The sequence below is a fragment of the Balearica regulorum genome, chromosome 1, assembly GCF_011004875.1.
Source record: "Balearica regulorum gibbericeps isolate bBalReg1 chromosome 1, bBalReg1.pri, whole genome shotgun sequence".
NCBI lineage: Eukaryota > Metazoa > Chordata > Aves > Gruiformes > Gruidae > Balearica > Balearica regulorum.
In genome coordinates this window covers 192,626,143-192,651,024 of record NC_046184.1, presented here as the reverse complement: position 1 = coordinate 192,651,024, position 24,882 = coordinate 192,626,143, and the positions used below count along the sequence as shown (strand labels likewise).

Sequence of the window (24,882 nt, the reverse complement as noted above, 5' to 3'; positions counted from 1 at the left end):
AATTTGTTCTGTTAGAGGTGGATGCACAGTACCTTGATGAGGGTGGTATTAGTAGGTCGCATGCAGTCCTCAAAGCAACCCAGAGCCTTGATATAATTTATCAAAATGCACATAACTGCACAGTTTTTCAGTCTAATAGGAAAAGAATGTCTTTTAATAAGTTACTCTTTCAAGAAAGTGGTTGAGCAACCATTTTTATACATTGGTAACTTATAGGCTATAAAGAATACCAGCATGTTTCCTGACAGTGGCAGGATGTGTAACGAAAATGAGCATAACAAAAATGCAAATATTTATTTTTTTCTTTTTCCAGTAGCTGGGAAACAAGCCTGGAAAGCGTTAGGGAATGGCTCATGCTTCTCTTTCAAGAATGTTTTGTGAGGTCTTGCAGTGCAATCTTCATCAGATAACACTGATCCTTAGGGATTACTCATACATTTTACACTTATGAGAAAGCTATTAACATCTCCATGACACAGCAAAGTATTAAGCATCCAGAGTGTTTCACGTGAAAAATACTGAAATAATAATGTTTTAAAATGTAAGTGTTCATCAAACACTGCTGTTTAAAAACAAGCTCTAATATGTAAAATTGGAAAACAGCACGTTCTATGTCAGCATTTTTAACAGCCATCTCAAAAAGCAGCGCTGAAGGAATAAAATACTTGTAGGTATAAAATTGTTCAGTTACATATGTAGTGTACTGAAACACACTGATTTGACCTTGTACTAGTATTTCCACTCCAAATCACTTTGGATTTTAACTCAGTAGAAAAAATATGCTGTGAAATAAAATGCAAGAATACCTGTTAGCATTTTGAAAAAGGTCAAAATCCTTGAGCATATGTTTGTTTTCCAGGTGTAATTCCCTTAATAATATAAATTCTAACTCTTAATTTTTTTATTAATACAAATCAAGTAATCATTTAAAATTATAAGTTTATACAATTATTTGGTGTGGAAGTGTGCTCTCCTCTAAATATTAAACTCTCTGTGTTTGGTTAATTTTACTACAAAAGCTAAAATCTGATGATTTGCAGACTGGTGGTAAATACACTACTACTATCTTGTCTGGAAAAACAGATTTAAGATCACTTATGTATTTCAACATTTTATCTACTTTCTGTTGTATTTTCTTTATCCCAGTGGCTTTTGTATCTCACAATAACAAATATATTTTACAAAAAATTATGAGATAAAATAGGTTAAAAAAAATCATAGAAAAGCATGTAACCCCTAAGTAGACACATCAAAACCAACAGCTCCTACTACTGTTTTACATTTCTTTTGTTTTTTACCTGATTTGTATAGGTTGTCTGTTAAGTATACTCAGAATGGAGTCTGAATTTGTGAATAATTTCCAAATTCTATTGTTTTTAAGTACAAAGCTTGTTTGTTTTGCTCAGTAAAACCTAGCTTTGTTCGGTCAGAAAGTAGATCCAGTCCTGCAGGACTACGCATGGTTTTTAAGTATTTCTGCTTAGGATCACCAGACACCATCAGCAGTTCCGCGTGAAATCTTTTCATCATGAACTGTGCATTACAAAGTATCCTGTGTGAGCAAAAGTCAGTTTTCATTAGCTGTGTGATTATGGTGAATGACAGCAACAGAAATATTAGTTTGGCCTCAATGCATTTAAAATGCAGTTTTAAAAGTCTATTTCCAGAACAATGTTACTGAATTAATTGGGAAACAATTCATAATTCAAGAAGGTCTTGAAAGTTTGCAGATGTAGATCACTTATATTTGTCAGTTAAAATAAGGAAAGTCATAAGACTTTTAGTACACAAAGCCTTTGAAAAGAAATTCTAAGACTACAGCAATCATCTGAAGGGATTACTACAGCATGGAATGAGTTTGGTTGCAGTCTCCTATGTAGTGAATCTTAGTGCCGAATTAATTTATGGCACATCAGACATGCTGATAATATATTTGACCTCTTATCCCTTTGCAGCCTATTGGTGCTTTGAACCCAAAGAGAGCAGTCTTCTATGCAGAACGATATGAGACATGGGAAGATGATCAGACTCCACCTTATCATTACAACACCCACTACTCTACATCTACTTCTACATTGGCTTGGCTTGTTCGTATTGTAAGTATTTCCGGATCCTGGATTTCATTAATATCTTTATCTATAGCCTCTCTTCTGTCATTTACCACTATTTTGATTTTTTTAATGAAAGTATCTTTCTATCAAAATCTCATTGTTCTTCACTACCTTAAAATCTCAGAAATTCTCTAGGTATACTATGTGTACTCATTTGTAGTGATCAGAGGGTCCTTCCTACCCAACCAATCTGAAATTTATTTAGACACAAAATTGTGGTGGTATAAGGATACATATGATGAAGAAAATCCATCTAAAACTAAATCCACCTAAAAAAATGTCTCTAGACAATATGGAAAGCTCATATATTAATTTTTTATTTTCAGCTAGGGACAGATACATACAACGTTAAAGAAAAACCTTTTGTAAAAAGCACATTAAACTATGTCAGATTGAGAGGGGAATTATAGAACCAGTTTTATATTAAAGCAGTATGGGGTAATATGTTATGCAAATGAGCTATGCTTCTCAATGAATTAATATCTTACAGTTTTCAGAAATTTAAAGATGTAGATTCTAACTTCAAACTGCTATTTCAGCTCTGGAAACCTCATGCTTAAACCCCATCCTCAAAATCAGTTCAGGGCCAAACTTCATAGAATGATTCTGAATTCAGTTTTTGTGTTAACACAATGAATTACAGAAAAAGGAGTGTTGATGAGAGACTTAAGGTTTCACAGAGAAACCTGAATTAATGAAAAATTGAGTCACTATGTGATTACTGAACTTAAACTACACCCTGCCAATAAAAATCCATCGCATAAGGTGTATTCTAACCATGTTTTGCACACAAGCAAGCAAAGCAGAGCCGCACAAAGCTAGAGATCTGAGTTTTCACTCATCTCAGCTTCCCTTAGACACGTCCTGTTTTTCTGCTCAGAAAGGAAGAATTTGTGTGTCTATGAGTTCAGGATAGTTCTTAACCCGTGGGAAACTAAACGTTGATTACACTCCTATATGGGGTGATCACTGTATTCCTTTTAAATGTTTCTAAATTATTCATGTACTGTGAATACATTTTATGGTTCACATGTGCTTCTTTGTTGCCTTAAAGTATATTAAAAACAGTGGGTTTATTTGCATGTTTATCTATTAATTTTGGCCACTACTCAACAAAAGATCCCCTCTTGCTAGTCGGCAAATTCTTAGGTCTGAAAGTCTGCTTACAGGCTGAATGTACAACACACCAAGGAATATTCATTTCCTGTATTAGGCTAATGCCGTGTCATTTTTACTGCTGTTGTTTATGTAATATTGTAGGTGTTCTTGCTCTCTTTTCTGCCCTAAAAGAGCAAGAGAACAAGGTCTCTGCCTTGATGGCCTTGCAGTATAGACCTGACAAATTGTGTTTGTTTTAGAGCAAACAATATATATCAGAATAGCAAGCAGAAACGGAAAAGCAATGCTTTCTGGGGAAGCGATTGCTGATGGCAAGAAAGTGAAAACAACAAAGGGGGAATTTAAATATGGGGGCACACCTAGATAGGTATTTTGAAGATTATTTAAATAGTAGTGACCAGCAAAGAAAAACAATCAGTAGTGGGAGGAGACAACAGAAGTGAGAGGCAGACAGACATGGGGAAAGGTTAAAGCCCAGAAAAAGGAAAAAAGAAATAACATGATGATATCAGATAGGGCTGCATATGGAAACACAAAATAAAGACTTGGAATTATGTGTTTATAGGAACAGTAAAAGATTATAGCTATGAGGATTATAAAGTCAGACTGATCCTTAGAGAGATATTTTTGGCTACAAAATAAAGGATGAAAAATCCTAAGGGAGCAGATTATGCCAGTGAAGTTGATAGATAAGGCTAAGTCAGATTTCTGGAAGTTAAAGCAGGATTTCTTGCTTGTGAATTTTTTGAGCTAGTGTTTTGGTATGAATTTGTGAAGAAGACTGTAAGAACATTTTATAAAAGGTAAATTACAGTCTAGTCCATGAAGAGGAAGGTGACAATAAGAGACGCAGGGATTCAGATAGAAAAATGCTTCAGTATTTTAAGAGATTGGAGAAGATTCATGGGAAGAGATGTGTTACAGTAGAGCTTTTGGTAGAAAGTGACATCAAACTGAGAGTGAAAGAGAGGAGTGGAAAGTAAAATCATGGGAGAAAACTGAGTAGACCCAAGAATTAAAAAAAAGGGAAAGAAAAAAGGGAGAAATGGAAAAAAAATGAACAAGCAGGCAAACAAAAAGCTATGACAAAAAGTGTATTTGGAATGAGATAATCTACATAGAAGCAGAGCAAAACGGTACAGAGTAATATGCCTAGACCTTTGTATTGGAGGAAACAGAAGTTGCAGTAGGAAAAGTAGTTTCAGCCACTGTGAAGTATATATATAGAGTTGTGTAATTGCCATAAAACCTTAAAATTTTTTTAAATCTTGCTTTTTGGCTTTGAGAGATGCAATCTGGTTCCTGTCAGTTCTCTTCAAAACATTGCTTGTAATATCATATTTCTGAGTCAATTCTGTGATAATCTGCTCCCTACTGCCTTACATTTCCCTCTGTTGCTTTCCTTTATCCGACATATCAGGCTACTTTTATAAAAGGCATTTTGTGCCTTAGTCTCAGTTCTGTCCTATTTAATTGATTTTGATATCATAAATCTCTGCCTTCATTTTATCATTAATAAACTTTTCACTGGTGCTACGGTTTTCTCTTGAATTCTTTTATGTACCAAGAGTGTCCAGTGAAAATCTTTTTTTAAAATTGACCTATTTCATTATGTTTTTAAAAATATGACAGTGGCTTAGCATATAATATGTTGAAGCTACTGATAATTACAGCAACTATAATAATTTTATTATTAATTTTTGTTCTTCTTCTGCCTTTCATTATACTTAATAGAATAGGGTGCAATCCTTAACTGAAGCCATGGGCTACTAGCGCATCTGCCAAGCTTCTGTTTGTATTTTCTGTGAGTTGATTGTACAAGTCTAGGTATATTCCATTCTCTTCTACAAGAATGCCCGTAGAAAAATGAAGGCAGTTTCAGGATAAGCAGTGGTTCAGCCTCACCAGCCCATGTATCGGATTAGTTATGGTCACTTTTGAGGGTTACACAGGACACCCTAAAACTCTCCCATAGCAAGATAATGCACACACCCTTTTTCTGTACAGACCCCCTGCACACACACGTACATGCATGCATGCACACACTCAGGTATGAATTGAAATTATAATTCTTAATTAACCTGTACATGTTTATTTAAACTAGTCCATTGTGCATTTCAGAGCACTCCATAACACTAGAATTCTGAAAGGTCAGGAAACAATCTTCTAACTAGCTTCATAAGAAATGAACTGAGCCACAGCCTAGAAATTTTTAATGCTATAATTACAAATGAATCCTGCATTTTCTCTAAAAGTGTTAGGTTTATATCCATAATCAACTGTTTCTTGAAAGTGATCGGCCTACTTTCTAAGTTGAGAGGTAGATTATTAAAGGTTAGGTAACTACTTTACAGAGATAGATAATGAATGTTGAAGTCTACCATATTTTTGAGTCAGGTTAATAATGATGATAAAAATGAACAGAAAAGACCATTATTTGTATAATATTGCCTTCCTCTCCCTTGAGGTGTTACTGAAATCAAATCATGATTAAACATTTTTTGCACATCACACATCTTTAGGTCTAAACCTAAGAAATTCAACTTATTCCTTAGGAAATCTGAGCCAACGTCACCCACAAGTTTGCTCCAGCAAACAGAATAAAAGGTATTCTGGAAATGAATGCACTGTTCTGTTGACACAGTTCCATTTTTTTATCAATGAAATTAAATATTGATAGTTTATGGATAGGTGACCTGGTTCAAGAGTAATTTTTTTCACGTGCTTTCCATATGGGCCAATGAATATTTGAGTTGCAGAGGTAGAATACTTTAAATGAAGAATCTTACATCAGAATGCCATATACTCCAGTGACCTGAATGTTAGTCTGAAAAGTAGATAGAAGAAAACAGAAAAGTAGTCAGAAGAATTAATTCTGGCTTGAATGTAAATGTCATTGTTGTTTTCACATTTTAAGGTGAAATAGGCTAGAGTTATGGTGCAATTGGATGCTCTCAGTAGTTGCTGTTCAAGTTGTGTTTGCATGAATCAGTTACATTGTCATTGAAACAAAGACCAGTATTAGAGAGCGTGATTCTTTAATGTTTTGGTCAAGAAGTTTGTAGAGAATAATTGGTTTCCAGTTGCTATTACAATAACTAAGTACTTGTATCCAGAAATTCTGGATTTATTGTGAGTCAGGTCTGATTGAGCCGAAACTAGTTTTTAGTGAGATTCAAAGGTGGGGAGGACTTGAAATCGTCTTGTAAACAGAAGAGAATCTGAGTCTCCTATTTGGTAGGTCTGAGCAGGACAGTTGCAGATGTATCAGACAAAAGGTGTACGTGACTTTGACAAAACCCCACATACTCTCTTTTTCTCCTCTTATGAAAAGACATTCTTGTCTTCTGTCTCAGAATGGCACATCCCTTCCTCTTCCATCCCCTACTCCCACCATAAATGATTCAAATGGGACTAGGCACTGTTAAAAAGGAAGATGGAGGGAGAGAAGTGTTGTTGAATGGAAAAATTGCTTGTTCCCACAGCTCAAGCTTGTGTTCATCGTAATCAAGTACCCCACGAATTTCTCTTCTTGTTGGCAGTGAACAAGGCATGAATTTTATTCAGAATATTAGGATCGAGTGAGATGGGGTTATAATGACAACATTGTGCAGCTTTATAGCTTTCACAGCAACAAAACCTTTACATGAAATGACAGTAATCAGTATCATAGAATAACAGTATTTAAATGAGTATATTGAATACAGATATGAATTATATTTATATAATATAAGCACTTGACTTTCCAGAGAATAAAAATTACATTAAAATTATGTGAGAGGTCTGAGATAAAGCAAGTGAAAGCTCTGAATTTCTGTTAAGGATTAAAAATCCAAAAAGATAGGCACAACAGGTCATAGCAGGATAGCATAATAGGACACCCTGTAGTGCTCAGCTATTAAAAGTTTAATCCTTGATTATGAATTTTATTGCTTTTGTATATTTGTCTCAGATGCTTAAAATAATGTCATGGAATTTTGGATTAATATTTTTACATAATTTATTGTAATTACATCATTTTTCTGGTTTCTCCATTTTGTTTTGTTTTTTTTTTTTTTTTTTTCCATCAACTTCTTCTAATTTCAGAACCTCAGAAGTGACCCACAGTCTGCTGCACAATGATATTCACAACAAATTACATGTATTTTATAAAGAAAAAAAGTGATAGGTTGGGGTTGGTAGAAGACAGAATTATTTGTGTTCATATTAACAACATATGAAGTTTTTCAGTACAAATAAGCTGGAAAAATAGCATAATTTGCAAAGATTGCTATTGCAAATGTATACAGAGAATTGGAGTTAAAACCAAAATAATTCTAAGGTTGAAAGAATGTAATGTACATTTAATGTTAAAATTATAATATTAATAGCATTTTAGGCTAAATTAATATAATCTGATTCCTGTGTGTATTGTTTCCAGTCTGCTAGCTCTGGGTCTGAATCATACACTTTTTCGTTTATATTTTACATGAAGTTCACTATATGAAGCACTGTAAAATCTAGACACATAAAAACATAATTTATTTTCTTTCAATATTACAATTAATTGTGATAATTTTATGCTGCTCATCAAGTTGAGCTGCTGTTAAATTTTAATATTCTATTCAAACTATAAACCTCTTTCTCACTTACCATGTACTCTTTCAATATTGACAAGTGCAAACAAACTCATTCTGCAATGGGAGTTAAGGTCCTCCAACAAGAAATGATATTGTGACTATTTAACATATACCAGGATTCTCTGATGGGAATAAATGCTCTGATGAAAGTATATTTCTTAGATTCTTACCTGTTGTTTTGAATGTATCTTTTTAATATAAATCCCTAATATTCTAAGAGAAAAAAACACATGGAAAAGATTCCACTATTCAATTAGCAGTAGAATGACTTGCATAATGAAAACGATTTCATATTTGCACTGACACACACTGAAAGTTAAGATACTGTCTCTGGCTAAAAAAAAAACCAACCAAACAAACAAAAAATCTTTGTTCAAATATAAACAATTCCCTTAAGCTACTTCAAAGGTACCTGCATACTATCATGACAGTAAGAGACATATCCCATTCCTTCTCCTTTGGAGACAGAAATTTAGTTTTTCTCTTCTTTGACAGAAAGTAGCCTGTGTTGACTGTATGATAGAAAAGATTAATTGGGAAGACATGTGGAGCAAAGATTAGAGAAACCATGGTCTCTGACAGTCTGAATTCCCTCTTTTATTCTCCTCCTCTTCTTGGATTCTTTCACTACTTTTGCATACATGCTTTCCTTATGTATATTTTAATAGCTTTTAAATGCTATGGAAAATTAATTACTTCTATTGTCTTTAATCTTGGGTAATTTAAACACAATGTGTATTATGTGACATAATTCCCCTCAAAATTTCTTTATTAATGGAGGAGTTGCCTGCTTTGTTCAAAAGCTTCAGAAAAGGAAATAGAGCATATATAGGACAAAAATCAAATACTAGATGGGTAATACCTCTATGCCTGGAAGATCATGGAAAAGATCCTCCTAGAAGATATACTAGGGCACATGGAGGACAGGGAGGTGATTTGAGGTAGCCAGCATTGCTTCATGAAAGGTAAGTCCTACCTGACCAACCTGTTGGCCTTCTATGATGGAGTGACTACATCAGTGGACAAGTGAAGAGCTACAAATGTTTTCTGTCTGGACTTCTGTAAAGTCTTTGACACGATCTCCCACAATATCCTTCTCACTAAATTGGAGAGAATTGGATTTGATGGGTGGACTGTTCGGTGGATAAGGAATTGGTTAGATGGTCGCATCCAGAGGGTAGTGGTCAACAGCTCAATGTCCAGGTGGAGACTGGTGACAAGTGGTGTTCCTCAGGGGTCCATGTTGGGACCAGCACTGTTTAGTATCTTCATCAATGACATATACAGTGGGATTGAGTGCACCCTCAGCAAGTTTGCAGAGGACACCAAGCTGAGTGATGCAGTTGGCATGCCTGAGGGACAGGATGTCATCCAGAGAGAACTTGACAGGCTTGAGAGGTGGGCCCATGTGAACCTCATGAAGTTCAACAAGGCCAAGTATAAGGTCCTGCACCCAGGTGCGGGCAACCCCAGTGTCAATACAGGCTGGGGGATGAAGGGATTGAGAGTAGCCTTGCAAAGAAGGACTTGAGGATACTGGTGGATGAAAAGTTGGACATGAGCCAGCAATGTGTGCTCGCAGCTCAGAAAGCCAACCATACCCTGGGCCAATCAAAAGAAGTATGACCAGCAGGTCAAGGGAGATGATTCTGCCCCTCTACTCCGCTCTTGTGAGACCCCACCTGGAGTACTGCATCCAGCTCTGGGGTTCCCAACATAAGAAGGACACGGACCTGTTGGAGCGAGTCCAGAGGAGGGCCACAAAGCTGATCAGAGGGCTGGAGCACCTCTCCTATGAAGACAGGCTGAGAGAGTTGGGGTTGTTCAGCCTGGAGAAGAGAAGGCTCTGAGAACACCTTATAGCAGTCTTCCAGTACCTGAAGGGGCCTACAGGAACACTGGAGAGGGACTGTTTATCAGGGAGTGTAGTGATAGGACAAGGGATAATGGCTTTAAACTAAATGAGGGTAGATTTAGACTAGATATAAGGAAGAATTTTTTCACAGTGAGGGTGCTGAAACACTGGAAGAAGTTGCCCAGAGAGGTGGTAGATGCCCCATCCCTGGAAACATTCAAGGTCAGGTTGGACAGGGCTCTGAGCAACCTGATCTAGTTGAAGATGTCCCTGTTCATTGCAGGGGGGTTGGACTAGATGACCTTTAAATGTCCCTTCCAACCCAAACTATTGTATGATTCTATGATTCTGTGATTCTGTGATTCTTTGATTAACAAAATTTCCAAATGATGAGGACATGTAAAGAAATAAATTTGTGTGTGAATTTAATGAAAGGGACACTTTTTCAAATATTCCTCGTCAGACTTTGGCAAAGAGGAAAAAGTAGTTTCCATCCATGTGGACATATTGCCAAATATTAATTGAATCAGAGAGCTAATTGAGTGGTGCTAGAAAACCAGGGAGTTGGCAATGATCTCAGTATTGGGATTCTGCTGTCAAATTAAGGACTTGGTCCCCTGTTAACCCCTTCCCTGCAGTGGATTGTGGTGACATAAAAATGAGTTCTCCAGACTGTCTGAGACTTGAGCTCTTCCTACCCAAAAGTTAATAGCTGTTTCCATTTAGTAAGTATTGGGAGTGTGCTTTCAGATAGAATTAGCAAAAGTAAAAACTCTAAATGTTTCTTCTCTGTACCTCTGCCCCAAAGTAATGGTAAAGCTAGATATCCTGTAACCATAGTCTGCCTCATAATGACCGCAGAGCCATTCTGCCCACCATGAGGTGATATGGAACCTACTGATATCTTTTAAATTAAATGAAAAGGAAAATCCATGTGGGACATCTTTTTAGACTTTTTTTTGTCGTACTATCTCACAAGAGGTAAACAAAGCATGGTAATATAAATATCACAGAGGTCGTTTACAATAGTTGCAGTGAAGTAGGCAGACTGTGAACTGGAACTAAGCTACATAGGTCTGCCACTGATGGGTAATTAGTCTTATGGAAGAGTAAATATATAAAATAACCTTTGCTGCCAGAACTCAAGATTTGTGTGTGCAAAATGTCTTAGTGCCAATAAATGTGTTAAGATATTCAGTACAGATACATATATTCAGTACAGATACACATATAATTATGAGGTGCCATATTTTTTTTCATTCTGCCTTTATGAAGTATTTTGATCTGCAAAAGTAATTTGGATTTTGTCAGAAACCTGCTGCATGATTCGTTCTGCTGTTTTCTTAATCTGTCTTCATTTCATTGACTACAGGAGCCCTTTACAACGTTCTTTCTAAATGCAAATGATGGCAAGTTTGACCACCCAGATCGAACCTTCTCTTCGGTAGCCAGGTCTTGGAGGAACAGCCAAAGAGATACCTCAGATGTGAAGGTAACATATACTTTAAATACATTGATGAATGTGCTCTTTCGTTTATGGTATTTTGGTTTATGTAGGGACAAAGAGGGCTGTTAATTTCATATCTTTATATTCACTACACGAAGGATAGTTTAAATAAAAGGTAGATGTTACTAAAGATTATTGTTCTAACAGAAACAATCAAATATTCTTTGAAGTTGAGTGGACAAAAGGTGTTTTGTTTTTAGAGAAAAACAACTTAACTGATCTAATTTAGATCAGATAATCAGGAGATGGAGAAAAGCCCAATAAATTGTTCTTTCCTGCTGTTAACTCAATATTTGGCCCACTCTATAAAACACAGCAGGAATTGGATTTGACCTTAAAGTGTCATATTGTTATAGCTTGCCTAGCTCTGGGTTTGCATTGCCTGGGGCAATTAATAAAGCATTAATGACAAGACCCATTTAAAATGTTGGCTTTTCTGTACAGCTTTAGCTTTTACTTGACTGTGCCTGGGGATATTATGCAACAATACGCATTAGATTAAAACAACTTCTACACGATATACAGAAACAGCCGGAGAGCATGGTGATTTTACTGTTGTTATTCCTTACCTATTGTTAAATACAAAGGGTTATTGTTCATATACATGGGACCTTATCAGAAAGAACCCAAAATCTAATAATATTTTGAATAATACATTCCTTTCTTGATTCTCATTTTCTAGTAATAAGGTAGGCAAAGGCTGCAGTATACCATTAATCGCTCTTTTTTTTAAAACTTTATTTTAAAGTGAATATATCTCTCTTGTATTTTAATACTGCCACTCATATGAGGAAATGATAAAGTCAAGGTCACATTACCATTATATTTTTGACTTAACTTGACAAAAGAAGACGATGTAAATTTGTTGACTTATTTTTATCCCAGAGCTCCTGTTTACATAAATATTCCAGCAGTGTCAGAAGTATATGTGAACAAACCATGTTGTTATTATTCAGTTACTAGTTACAACTAGAATAACAAATTGTAAATTGTATGGCCATCTTAACATATGGGAGAAAATGCTTCTTAAAGAAAAGGAATTAACCTAAACCTCTTGCAACCCATTTCATGTTTATTTATGCTGCTCTGGAAGTCAATAGTATTTTAAGTGCTATCACTGTTACCTTTGTAAGAAAAAAAAAGGAAAATTCAGAACTTGGATGGAATTTGGTTCAATATCTGCTATATTTGAAATGCAGCTTTTTCTTCAAATTCAAAGTGCTGACATTTTGATTTTTCCCTTTCAATGAAATCTGCTTTTCCTGGTATTTCATGAGAATATCTGGGAAAATGGCCTGCTAGGAGTGGGACTGAAACAAAAGATAAGAGCCTTAAACTGAGGAATAAGGGAAGACAATTGGAAGTGACTGTAATCTTCTTGTCTGGCTTTAGTACGCTGGAGGAGGGCAGTTAAATACATGAAGGCATTGCAAAAAGATAAAGGAATATCTGTGGACAGACAGAGGGATGGTATTCAACTAGGGTATATCATTAGTGAAAGGGTTCTTCCTAAACTAGCAACCGAATGAGTTATCAGTAAAACAAAGAACTGAAATGTTTGTATGAAAATACTGGGAGTCTTGTGAACAAAGTGGGGTAATTTAAACTGCTGCTGCCAGCTACTGCAAGGATGTGGGAATTATGGAGGGATAACAGTTGCATTAGAAAACGTATTTGTATTTTTAAAAAATCCAAGTTATTAAAATAAAATGAGTATTAAAAAGATGCTCAAAAGTAGATACTCACCTTCAGAAAAGGAAGGCAAAAGGTGAAGATGTGGGGTAGCTTTGTACTTTAGCGTCACAGAATTTAAAGAAGGGAGTTAGGGATAACTTGGATAAAATAGTAACAGTGCAGGGTCAGAGCTGCATTGAGAGAAAGATTGTAAAATAATGTATTCTAGAATACATTTGGGAGTCTGCCATAGAGCCCCAGAGTCAGATTTAGATATATATACATTTCTGTTATGCCATTAGAAAGAGAAATACTACTTGGAGCTAAGTCATTACAGAAAATCTAATATGGGAGGCACAGATGAGGTATGTTAGCCAATAAATGTTTTCTCCAGATAATCCCTGACCTGTCTGTTCAGGGATACTTTAGGGATTAAAGATGCTGTTTAAAATATGGTTTTGTTAATTAATGAAGATACAGGGAAGGTAGATTTAGAAATTAACCTTGTATTGATTTATTATGCATTGATTCAGCTTAAGATAAAAATAGATCAACAAAAGAAGATTTGAAAACAAGCTAAATCTTTAAAAGATGCCAAAGCAAATAGAAAAAGTTCATAAGCTATCTAAATACACAAAATATAAAAAAAAAAGATAGCAATGAGAGGAGATTTTTTAGTGTATTTAATACTGTCATTCAATGTATTGCATCATCAAATCAATTTATTATATATTGATACAAAGCCACTACTAGAATAAGTCTACTGAAGTACACTTCAGTAGCCTAAGCAATATATGTCAATGCATTGCTGTTTTGTGTTCAGTTTAACAAGGAAAATTGAAGATCAGCAGGATGGCAGAAAGCTCATAGTGAGACTGAAGCTATATCCTTAGCATTATAAAAACTAGACTATCTCATGGCATCTAAATTCCACTTAAAATAGTCTGATTAGTGATTCATTTGCTTCAGTGCTCTTATGTTCTTGGAGAACACAAGTTTTTGTTTGTTCTTTGTTCAATTTTTAGTATGTATCCATGCTGGATAAAGCAAATTCTTAGTGTTTTGTTTGCTGGGAACTAGCTGGTGGAGTCTATACCCAAACTGTAGGGAGCCATAACAGCAGAAAATGTGTTTAAGGAGTTGGATCCAGGAAGAAAAATGTATGTATATGTGTAGGGTAATTAATGTTTAAAAGTGAAGACATGGTATCATAAATGCTATAAAATATGCAAACGTATGAAAGGGAGAAGAATTGTTTGTCAGGGAACAAAGAGGTAAACCTCAGAGGAAAGGGATCAGAGTTGAAAAATGCTTACTTAACAAACAGAGTATGAAAAGTTAAAGTGGAATTGAGTATTCTCTGAATTTGAATATCCTCACAAGGGGAAGCAGTAAACTGCTTATTTCTCGAGCTTCTTAGAAACATAGACTGGCAAAACACTGGGAAAGCATCAGGGGCAATCATGAATTGGCAAGAGGATGCGCTAGTTGACCCTTTAGGCCCTTTCCATTTGTAGAGTCTGTGTTTCTTAGCGATAAATCAAGAATGAGTATAGCAGCTAATTGTTGCTGTTTGTTGCTTAAGATCTTAATGAACTGCATTTCTCAATGCCATGACATCAGGGCCAACTTTTCCCCGAGGCCTCAGAGTTCATTCTGCAAAAGGATGGGAAACTGAACTATTATTAATACTACAAATACCCCATTTTTTCTGATTAGTTGTGCTACTGCTTGGAATGCCTTACAGACTTTTTAAAGCATTTTAATCAAGTTTCCAGGGACTGGAAAAGCAGTGAGTTTTGGGGAACTACCAAGAAACCCCCTCAAAATATCTACCCATTTTGCCCACTTTCCTAAGAGCAGCAACTACTGTCTTGCACAACAGAAGACCTTCAGCTCTGAGAGTGTGAAACATCCAAAAATTCATGTTCAGCTGTCTGGTAACTTGTGATATTTATCTAGCAGTCCTGTGAGAAAGCAGATAGTGTGCAAAAGAGAAGATGTATAGAGGTTGTGTGTGAGTACAAAATCTTAAAGCATGTTCTCTGTCAAAGTGTTCTGCATATTTGTGTAGCTGCTGCTGGCTGCACATTGTTATAAATGGAGGTCTTTGGCAGTGTGGATTCCCATGTGATATACATGCTATAAATTGTTTTCCCACCCTAAAGATTTTTTGAGTCTTTATAGTAAATATTAGGTGTGTGGAATATGGACTATCCATCAAAGCAGCAAACTTTCAAAACTGTTTAAAATAGCAAGTGTTCATTATTCATGTATTCCTTATCATATATTTAAAATTCATCTGAGCTGCTTTAAGTACACTTAATCTCTGATCTCACTAATCTCATTAATTACTGTGGCACAGGTTATGAAAGAATTTAAAAACAGCATGTGTAATGAATTAATCTGACATTCTTCAATGCTGTGTATTGTAAAATGGCCACAATTTTTGCTTTCAAGTACCATATTAAATAATGATATGAATTGCCTTAATTCTTTATTAGCAAGATCTAATTAAAAAAATGCTTTTAAAATTATTTTTTTTCAGGAAAATAAAATCCGTATTATGATTTTTTTCATCAGTTATTGTTTACGAAAGAGGATTATGAGGTGCTTTATTTTTAAGTGTTTTACGTCACTTCTGAAGGGAGTCAGTCTTAACTAATAAATCGAGATTTTTAAGCAATGCAGGCACTTACCACAACACTGTTCTTTTGCACCCTCAATGTAATTTTAAAAGAAACATCCAAATCACTTTTAAAAAGTGCTGCCTTAAAATTTTAAAAAAATAAATGCCTGAGATTTGCAAAGGAATGTATATCTCTTTAGGAAGCTGCAATTCTGTGAGTCAGTCTCCTTTTTTCACACACGTATGTCCTCTCTGGCATTCTCTCTCTCTTTTTCTTCCTCTCTCCCTTTCCCCTCCTTCCCTCTCTCCCTTTACATATGTGTACTCTGGAACTAAAGTGTTTCACATTGAGCTAGTGAAAACAGGGCTGTGGCAGTAGTTTGATCAGTCTGAAAAACAAGCCGTAATTGCTACGTCTTGAATTGTGGCAAAACGTACGCCACCTTTGAAGAACATAGCACATGATAGATTATTGCTCAATTGATAATTACAGATCTACTTAGACAATTTTGTTCCATACATTTGGGCTATTTTGGTGTTTTCAAAGAAACCTGTTCACCTACAGTGGATGAAACAGAATTAATATGGTATGTGCTATATTAGAGTGGTAACACACAGGGGAGAACCTGGATAACCGAGTTTATTTTATTGTGTCTCCCTTTATCAACATCGACCTTCTCTCGAGATAATCAGTACAAGCTGGAGGAAGAATGAACATTCACGGAGTGACCTTTGAGGAAACAAGTCACCCGGAAATGACCATAACTTGGCCAGTCAGCTTTCACATTTTTTCCTTTCCACCTCCCCCCCTGCTCCAGTTTTTGGTAACATTGACTTCCCCAGAACCTCCTGTTCAGGCACTAATCTTTCCTAATGCCTCTCAAAATTGTTATATTACTTTTTGAATAGTGTGTTTAGAAGTTAGAAAGGTAGCTCTGACAAAATGTCATTAAGGTGCCTTAGTGTGAATTAACGCAGTTAATGGAGGTACTCATGACTGACTCATTGACCCAGTACTAGGCTCTTGTGGAATTAATGGATGCCAAGGGATCAACCTTTTGGGAGGAAAAGAAAGAAAAAGAAATGGCAGCTTTAAAACCTTGAAGTGAATTATATTAGAAAAGTGAAAACGTCTGGATTGGATTTGATTTCATTGGGAGGCCATAAAATGGTATACCCTTAGCAAAACATATTAAACAGAAACGTCAGATTTGATGCGAGTGGTGTACAATTAAGATAGTGTTAATAGTGGTCCTCTATCACCCCAAGACATATTTTTAAAGTTTAATTTCTCAGCAGCCTGGATTTGTCACAGGCTTGTAAATTAGAAAATGCATTTGGGGATGTTTTCTTATATGAAGACACAAGGCATATAATACTGTTAACTATACCTTGGGGTTTTAGTATAGCTGTTAAAATAAACTAGAGATCACATTTACAGAGAAGAAATGTCTGTTATAATATTCATTTTACTTTTTTTTTTTTTTTTTACACCCCTCAGTAGCTTTACTGCATCGTTCTTCATCTGAGAAGAGCCAAGCTTCTCGGCAGTTTGAAAGGTAGCTGACTATTAAATGATAGAAAGCTAACCTGTCTTATTAGAAGTGTGAATGAAAGGGGAGCAGAGGAGGTTACCAGCTTGTGAAATGTCAAGGACAACTAGACAGAAATTACTGCAAATGGATTTAGATCACTAGAATCCCTATTTTTATTAACTCTTTGAACTCTAGATATTTATTGTGGTAAGAAATTACCCATGACAGGTTATGTAGTCAGAAAGATTTATTTAGAACCTTTGATATGTTTTGGTAAGAGCGAAGAAACCAATAAAGTTTACTGAATTGTATCACTTAATGCAAAATTATATATCAGCTGAATGACATACAATAACAATATGCATCTAAATTGCTTAATTGGTCTGTGAATATTTTTAAAATATCAGACTTTTAAAAAATATTGGTCTTCTGTGTCTTTTTTTTGCATTTCCTCATTTTCTGCCTGCAAACTGATGTAACTTCTGAGGAAGATTTTTTATGTTGTTATTTTTTATGTTTTCCTTCATGTCTTGATTTACACTGGCTGACTCAATGTTTGTAGTGTAGGAAGATAATATTTTGAGATTTGTCTTTCATGAACATTCGTACCTTGAAACATGAACTTCTCAAAATCACGGTAGCTTCAAACAAGCATTCCTTTGCATAGACCTAGCTTTGCGTTGACCTTTTACCACCAGTGCCACTGAAGGTGCAACAGGAGTTTTAAGGCTTCACTTATCGACTATTTTGTCTGTCAAGCAAAAAGCAGATTGGGAGACAGAAGGTCCTCTGTGTCCCATCCTCTGGTGTAAATACCATCATTGAGATACAATTTTCCCCTGCTGATATCTGAGTCTCCTTCTCCCTATCTGCAGGGTGAATTTAACAATGGTCCTTCTAAAGTACAAAGCTGGCGATTTGTAAGAAGCTATGTTATATGGCAAACTACACTGTACATAAAAATGAATGAAAAATAGCAGATCCTGTCAGAAAAGTATGCAATCTTAATCTCTGATCTACAGACCACAGAGGTTGATAAAAACATTTATTTTGGCTTCTGTGTGATGAACATGTGATAAAATGTAACAAGGCCAAAATATATATAGGAGTAAATTAAGTTATGCACTGTTTAGGATTAATTCTACTAACTAGTTTGGGGAGATTAAAAGAATATTTTACACATCTGTAACTACAATTTAAGCAATGTGGCAAGACGGAAGGTAAAATCATTGTCCTTCATTTGGACTTTTAGGAGCTGAAAGGCTGTAAAGCTAGTAGGATAATGCTTCCCAAATACGTAATAAACTATGCAAAGAGAAAACAGTAATCTGTTCTCCGTATCCATGATGGATTGATAGCTAGGACAAGGGAAAATGGGCTTAAATTGTGTAACGAAAGATTCAGGCTAGGCGTTAGGTAAAAATTTCCTCAGATGAAGAATACTGAAGTCAGTTGATGGAAGGATTGTGGAGTTGCTGTCATTCAAATTCTGGGACTATAGGGTAGACAGATAAATGGCAGGAAAGATGGTATTGCTGAGCCTCTTCTGGAACGGTGGAATGGGCAAGGTAACCTCTCCAAATGTGACCCTGAAACAGTTAGATATTTGAGATATCTGTTCCCTGTCCTTAACAGGAAAAGCACCAAAAGAGCTGTGTCTCTCTAGCCATAATCTTAGAATATGAACTGGCACAAACCCACTTATGAAACAAAGAAAACCCAAACTCTGTTTGAGAAAAATGTAAATAGGTTTTGAAAATAAATCTAGCTCTTGCTAGTGTTATCTTTTCCTTCATTCTTGTGTTCATTCTTGCAACTTTCAGAGACTTCTTGGTTAAAGCAATTGTCTCTGGTCACCAGTTGTCATCTTGCCACCTCCACTGAGGTTCACTCATGTCTGTTCCTTCCTTTTCCCAGCAACCTCCCAGGCTCCATCCTTGCTGCCTGCTCTGTCCTTGTTAATCCTTCCTCCCTCTGCTTCTCCCAGCTTGTACTTCTCCTAGCAAAGCATGCTCAGGGGCCCTCTGGAAGGGAGTGTTTGCCTTTCCATCCTCACCCGGCGCCTGCCATTGGCATGAGGTAGAAAGAGACAGCTTCTTGTTTCACAGCAGAATAAACAGTGAACACAACCCCAAACTTTTCTATCACACTTCTCCATATTAGTTGCATTTTCTATGCTTCTAAGTAGCTAAATACACATTTTGAAGATTTTTCCAAATGTTAGCAAGTTCAAACTTACGGGGTGCCATAAGTTTTCGCAATGGCACTGTGTTTTACTATATATCCATTCATTCTCTAGAAATGAGAAGGGAATGGATTTATATCTATCATCTCAGCTATTTTTAAGTGTTGTGGTTTCTTACTGTAGTCAGTAGTGGAGACAACGAAATTTTAAGAGGAATATCAAACGCTACCAAGCAGAACTGAATGGCTAATGCAAAGTATGGGAAATATGTAAGTATCTGGGAAAGATCACATGTGATGGTGTTCATATCTCAAGAAAAGGCTCAATTCATGCTAAATAGTACTCAAATAAGCAAACAAAATTGTAGACAGCACTAAAAATAACACCAACAAGAATGCTGAGACTTTAACACAGTGGGTTTATTACATTTTTTGAAATACTATGTTTAGTTTCGTTACTTTGACTGAAAAAAAATTACCAGGAGATGTGTAACTGAAATGATTAGGGTTCTAGAGAGAGTGTTATTTGAAGAGGATTTAGAAGTCTGGCACTGGTTAGTTTCCAGAGCACAGGAATAAGACAGGTCAAACTAAACATATACAACTCAATAAATCTTACAAAGTTAGTTAATCACATGCTTTCTATTTATTCTATTTCTATTTACATTTTCTGCTATACTGGACAAGAGAACACTAAATTACACTGAAAGCAAATAGCAACAAAGATAAAATTACTATATGGAAATACCATTAAAAATATTTAGTGACTTAAATCCCTTTGTTTCAAGATACCCTTGAAGTCAGAAGGTTAGTAGAATTCAGTTAAACACTACATGTGTCTCTGCGCAACAGAAATCTTTCAGATATGTTAGACGTAAAAGTTCACAATTAGACCCTAGGACATTTAAAACTGAAAAATGAAATGTAAGCATTTATGCATCTTTGATAAAGGAAAAAACATGCTTGCTACTTGACGTGACAGGTTAGTACACCACCATATTGAATAAAAAATGATAATAATTAAAAAACAGTGGTATGTGTTTCCAGGCTTTAATACAAAATAGAAATAAACTTTGCTTACATTTTTTCTTTAATAAATTCTGTTTCATTTGAATATTGAGTTTTAATTTAATTTTGACTTAATAATATTTCATCATTCTGAGTTCCTTATGAATTTTTCTTTCTTTAAGGCAATGTTCTTAGTTTGTCAGTGATTTGTACGGTAGCACATGTTGGGTTGTGGCCAGCTCTTAGTAGTGAGTTAGTAGTAGTTTGTTGAGCTCTAGGAAGATTAGTGTCTAGTTTTCTCCAGCTGTGAGGATCGTTCATTCTTCTTTGGGGTCCATTAGAGAAAACCAAAAGGCTTCCTCTGGAACCTCAGAGTTAGTGAATCCTGTTTAAGGGAAAGGGCGGGGGGGGGGGGGGGGAAGTTTGCTTTTAGAAATAGTCTGAGTAGATTAGAGATGTATAATCAAACTTAAGATTGTCAGTAAATTAATCTTTTTTGTTTTAACCTTATAGGATATTCAGGATTGCTTTTAGTTTGGCTTTGATCTAGCTGCTTTTTTATTATTTACTGCACGTAATTTTTTTTTTTTTTTTTTTTTTTTTTTTACTTTTTGAAATTACAGCTCATTTCATAATGAGCTATTCAAGCTCAGGCATGTCTCACTTGGTTAGCATTTTGCACTAGTTAGATATCGAGTGGCATTGCATTTTAGTCTAATCTGAATTCAGGCTGTGTGTAGTATATTAAAAATGATGTAAAGAAGCAAGTAAGTTGCCTCCCTAAACATACTTAAAATTGTAAAATAAATATTCTTTTTCTTTTTTTTAATGAATAAATTTGAAAGGACCATCTATGCTTTAACTGCTCTATTCTCTATGGAGTTGCAGATGAGATTTAATTAGATAAGTTTGTGTCTGCAGTGACTTTTTTTTTATGCTTCGCATGTCTGCAGCCTTTGAAAGAACCACAAAGAGGCTCAGGTTTCAGGTGCTGTGTCATCAGTTTTGATCATATTACACAATTGAATGCCATAATGCTTTTAACAATGTAGTTTTGTGAATTTAATCCATACCTGGATATTAGAAGAGAGATAGCAGGCATTAAAGCTTTTTTGTTATTGCAGTTCAATATTTACTGCTAAAATAATAGCAACAAATGGTGATATTTATTATGTCAAAATGCATTTCTATTTATCTCTCCTGGAAATTGGGAAAAATTTCATACTCTAACTTATCTATAATGTATTAATATACTGCAGATGATCGTTACTACTCAGTTAATGATTTTTCACGGTTTAAATATCATGTATTTCTGTTTTGAGGACATTTGTTGAACTGACATTTTTCTTTCCCTGTGTTTTTGAGTTCTTCTTACAGTAGAAAAATTCTTTCACCCTGAATTTTTCCTTATATAGGTAATCAAATTGCCACCTTTTCTTATACACTAAAGAATATAGAGAAAGTAAAATTAAGACAATGTTGTATCAGCAACTTCCACACCCCTTAAGTAGTTTATTTAAATAGTGATTAAAAAAATCAAACATATTTATAGCATTGAAAGCTTAGTATACAGTTTCTTGTACCTGCTATTCTGAAGAGATCTCCTTTATTGATATTCATTGCTTTTCCAAAGTTATGCTTTTCATAAAAACAGATATAGGAAAAATGAAGATTGAATATTTCATTATGAAAACTATATTTGACCATAAGTACAAGAAAACAGATTATAAAATTTCTCAAACAAGTGCACAGAAATATAAACAAAACCAAGAATTATTTACTAATTTAAATGTACAATTTAATGTGTACTACAACAGAGCCTGATTCTGGCAGCACCATTTAGCATTTCTGTTTAAATGTGGGTTTATGTTGTGTGTTTTCTCCTTGCTAGGAGTTAATTCCAGAGTTTTACTACCTACCAGAGATGTTTGTCAACAGTAATGGCTATAATCTAGGAATCAGAGAAGATGAAATTGCTGTGAATGATGTAGATCTCCCCCCATGGGCCAAGAAGCCTGAAGACTTCGTCCGTATCAACAGGATGGTAAGCTGCACTTTAGTTTAGCCTAAGCAAGGAGTTCTGTGTTTTAACAAGCTAACCTAATACTATTTTTCATTTCTTTAGAACTAGATTTATAGAAATAAAAAGAGAAGGAAAATTTACATTCTGTCTTGCTTGACAGAACCCTTCATTTTACAATGGATTTTCTTTCCATGTGCCCAAATCAAGGAACACGGAATTTAGTTATTTACTCTCTCATGAGAAAGCTTCAGATGGGCATGAGTTGGACAATACAGGATATCTTGAAAAATTTCTGTCTGTTTCTCCTCACCACCTTCTACTTCAAAAAATAAAAGGTTATTATAAATGCTAGTATCATGTAGGATGTATTATATTCCTTACTCAACTGAAGCTATGCACTTCCTATTCATTAGAGATGAACTGGAAGTGTAGAAATGTGAACATAAGCCAACAACTGCAGTCTCTGAAGAAATTTTGCAAAAGAACTGCTCTGATGTAAATCACCATGAAGTCTGCAGAATTTAAGCATGAAAAACGTTTATCTATGTTGCATATTTTTTGCTTGAATTTGATAGATAATGATTTTATTAATGATAGAGTTAATACGTAGGAAGGCTTCTAGTAATTTTTAATAAAAACAAGGTATATTCTGATATTTAAGCCAGCAATAGTTCAATTTATGGTTCTATTTTTGGAAATGGATCTTTGTTAAAACAGATATTCCTTGCCTTACTTATACAGTAAGAACTATACTTTCAATAATCTATGGGTTTCCATGCAATTGTAGAACTGTTCAGCTTGTACATTATTACCTACAGTGCTTTTTTGGTAGCATTGTAGGTCTAGCAGTGGTTTTCTTCTTCTAAACTGCTTGTTTAGAATTTAAATTTCAAGAAGTGTCTATTTAAAGAAAACTATTCTTCAGGAGTTAATAGAAAAAATAGCCATATGAAGTTCAAAAGAATAGAAGAATATTATAAAAACAAACCTATTCCTAGATGTATGTGATTTAGAAGTGTCCTCCATTTAGAAGAGTAAATGGTTTGACATATGTAGAGCTGTCTCCTAAGGAAGTGATGGCAACCTCATCACTTGAGACATATGAAATGCACTACACAAAGCATGAGAAATGTGTTCCAGGGAGTAGTCCTTCATTGGCAGGAAGAAACTGAACAACATTTTCCTTCTTATTCTTGGCTGATTTCTCTTATAGCTGCATATATTGTAACATTCTTTCTAAAAATAAGTCATAGTCACAGCTGGTGGCAATAAATTCAAGTGCAATTTTACTAGCAAAGAAGGAGGTGGACTGAAAGGATGACTACCCCCCATTAGCATTCTCAAGTGTGGGATGTGCAATCAGAGGTACATGTCTCTGGAGTGGCCATGTTGCTGCACAGAGCCCTTTTTTTGGATTGTGGTTGTGGCTAAACCCAAACTGGGCCCAGGACTAAGCACACTAAAGTTGACCAAGAGGTTTAGTTTTGACATCTATAAGAAGATGTGATGCCTTAGTGAAAAAGGATAAACAAGCTGCCACCTATTGGGGAATATAATGAGATGCATATTAATGACTCCCTTTGGGAAATTTTTATAAAGAATCTTCCTTCTTGTATCCTAAATTGTGTTTTCTCCATCTTTCCTTTCCACAAAGATGGAATGATTAATAGGAGGATAAAACTTTAGCTTTAGTTTATTTGATTTCTGTCATGCAATTTCTGCTTTTTAGAAAATAGCTTGTGTTGTTTTGTGCTGTTGAAGAAAACAGCTGCTTGCATGAATTTAAAGTATAGCATTTATGTCCCCTCAGGACTATAGTTTCAAGACAGGCTGATACTTAAAAAGCTGGAAATACCTTTTAAATATTAAACTGTAATAGCCCTAATGCCTGATTCCATACATGTGTAAGTATGGCCAGACTGCCAGGAGACAGACAAACAGATGTTAAGATTAGAGTAGTATTAGAATTACAGGCTTCAACTAATTGAGTACTTTGCAGATTTTTAAAATCAGAAATGATCTCACTTACGTATCATATCCTTCCTGTACTGTCTTCCACCCCTGATGTGAGCATCATGCCGTTATTATACAGTTTTGCCTGGAGGCAGTTTCTGCATGGCCTTTACTCATCCCCGCATCTACTTTTAGCAAGAGCATGATCAGTAAAATTCAGTTCTACACAGATACATGCTGTCTTCAAGTGAGCAGTCTGATGAAGTTCACAAATGATAATGAAGTTGGGAGTTGCCTAGAAAACAGCAGAAAGAGGGATAGATTTATTTGAATTAGATGCAGAAAATACACTGAAAATCACCTTGGGAGGAAAGAATTGAAGATATTCAATAGGAAGCAGAAGTCTGGAAACAAAAATAGTACCAAAAATAGAGCATTAAAGAGGGAAGGGTGACAGTGAGCAGCAATTAGATTAGATAAAACTCTGTAATTCTATATTCACCAGAAATAAATGTATTTTGATGCCATCTATGGAGAATCATTGCATCACAGAGGATGTAAACAGTAGTACCTGTCTACGGTCCTTTTGAGACTGCACCTGGAATACCGGATTCAGTTCTGGGCAACTAGTTGACAGAAGTATTCACATTTGGATGGAGTTCAGA

The 24,882-nt window shown here is 35.3% G+C and overlaps 1 protein-coding gene across 7 annotated transcripts in view; it reads left to right on the top strand.

Moving 5' to 3' along the window:
- The window catches only part of NBEA (neurobeachin), a 524,026-nt gene that overhangs the window by 441,685 nt on the left and 57,459 nt on the right, over positions 1–24,882 (top strand). For all 7 annotated transcript variants that reach the window (XM_075741999.1, XM_075742002.1, XM_075742000.1 and 4 more), the window contains 3 exons: positions 1,956–2,096; positions 11,077–11,196; positions 22,133–22,285. In XM_075741999.1, the coding sequence (XP_075598114.1) occupies positions 1,956–2,096; positions 11,077–11,196; positions 22,133–22,285 (414 nt within the window). The remainder of the gene's footprint in view (positions 1–1,955; positions 2,097–11,076; positions 11,197–22,132; positions 22,286–24,882) is intronic.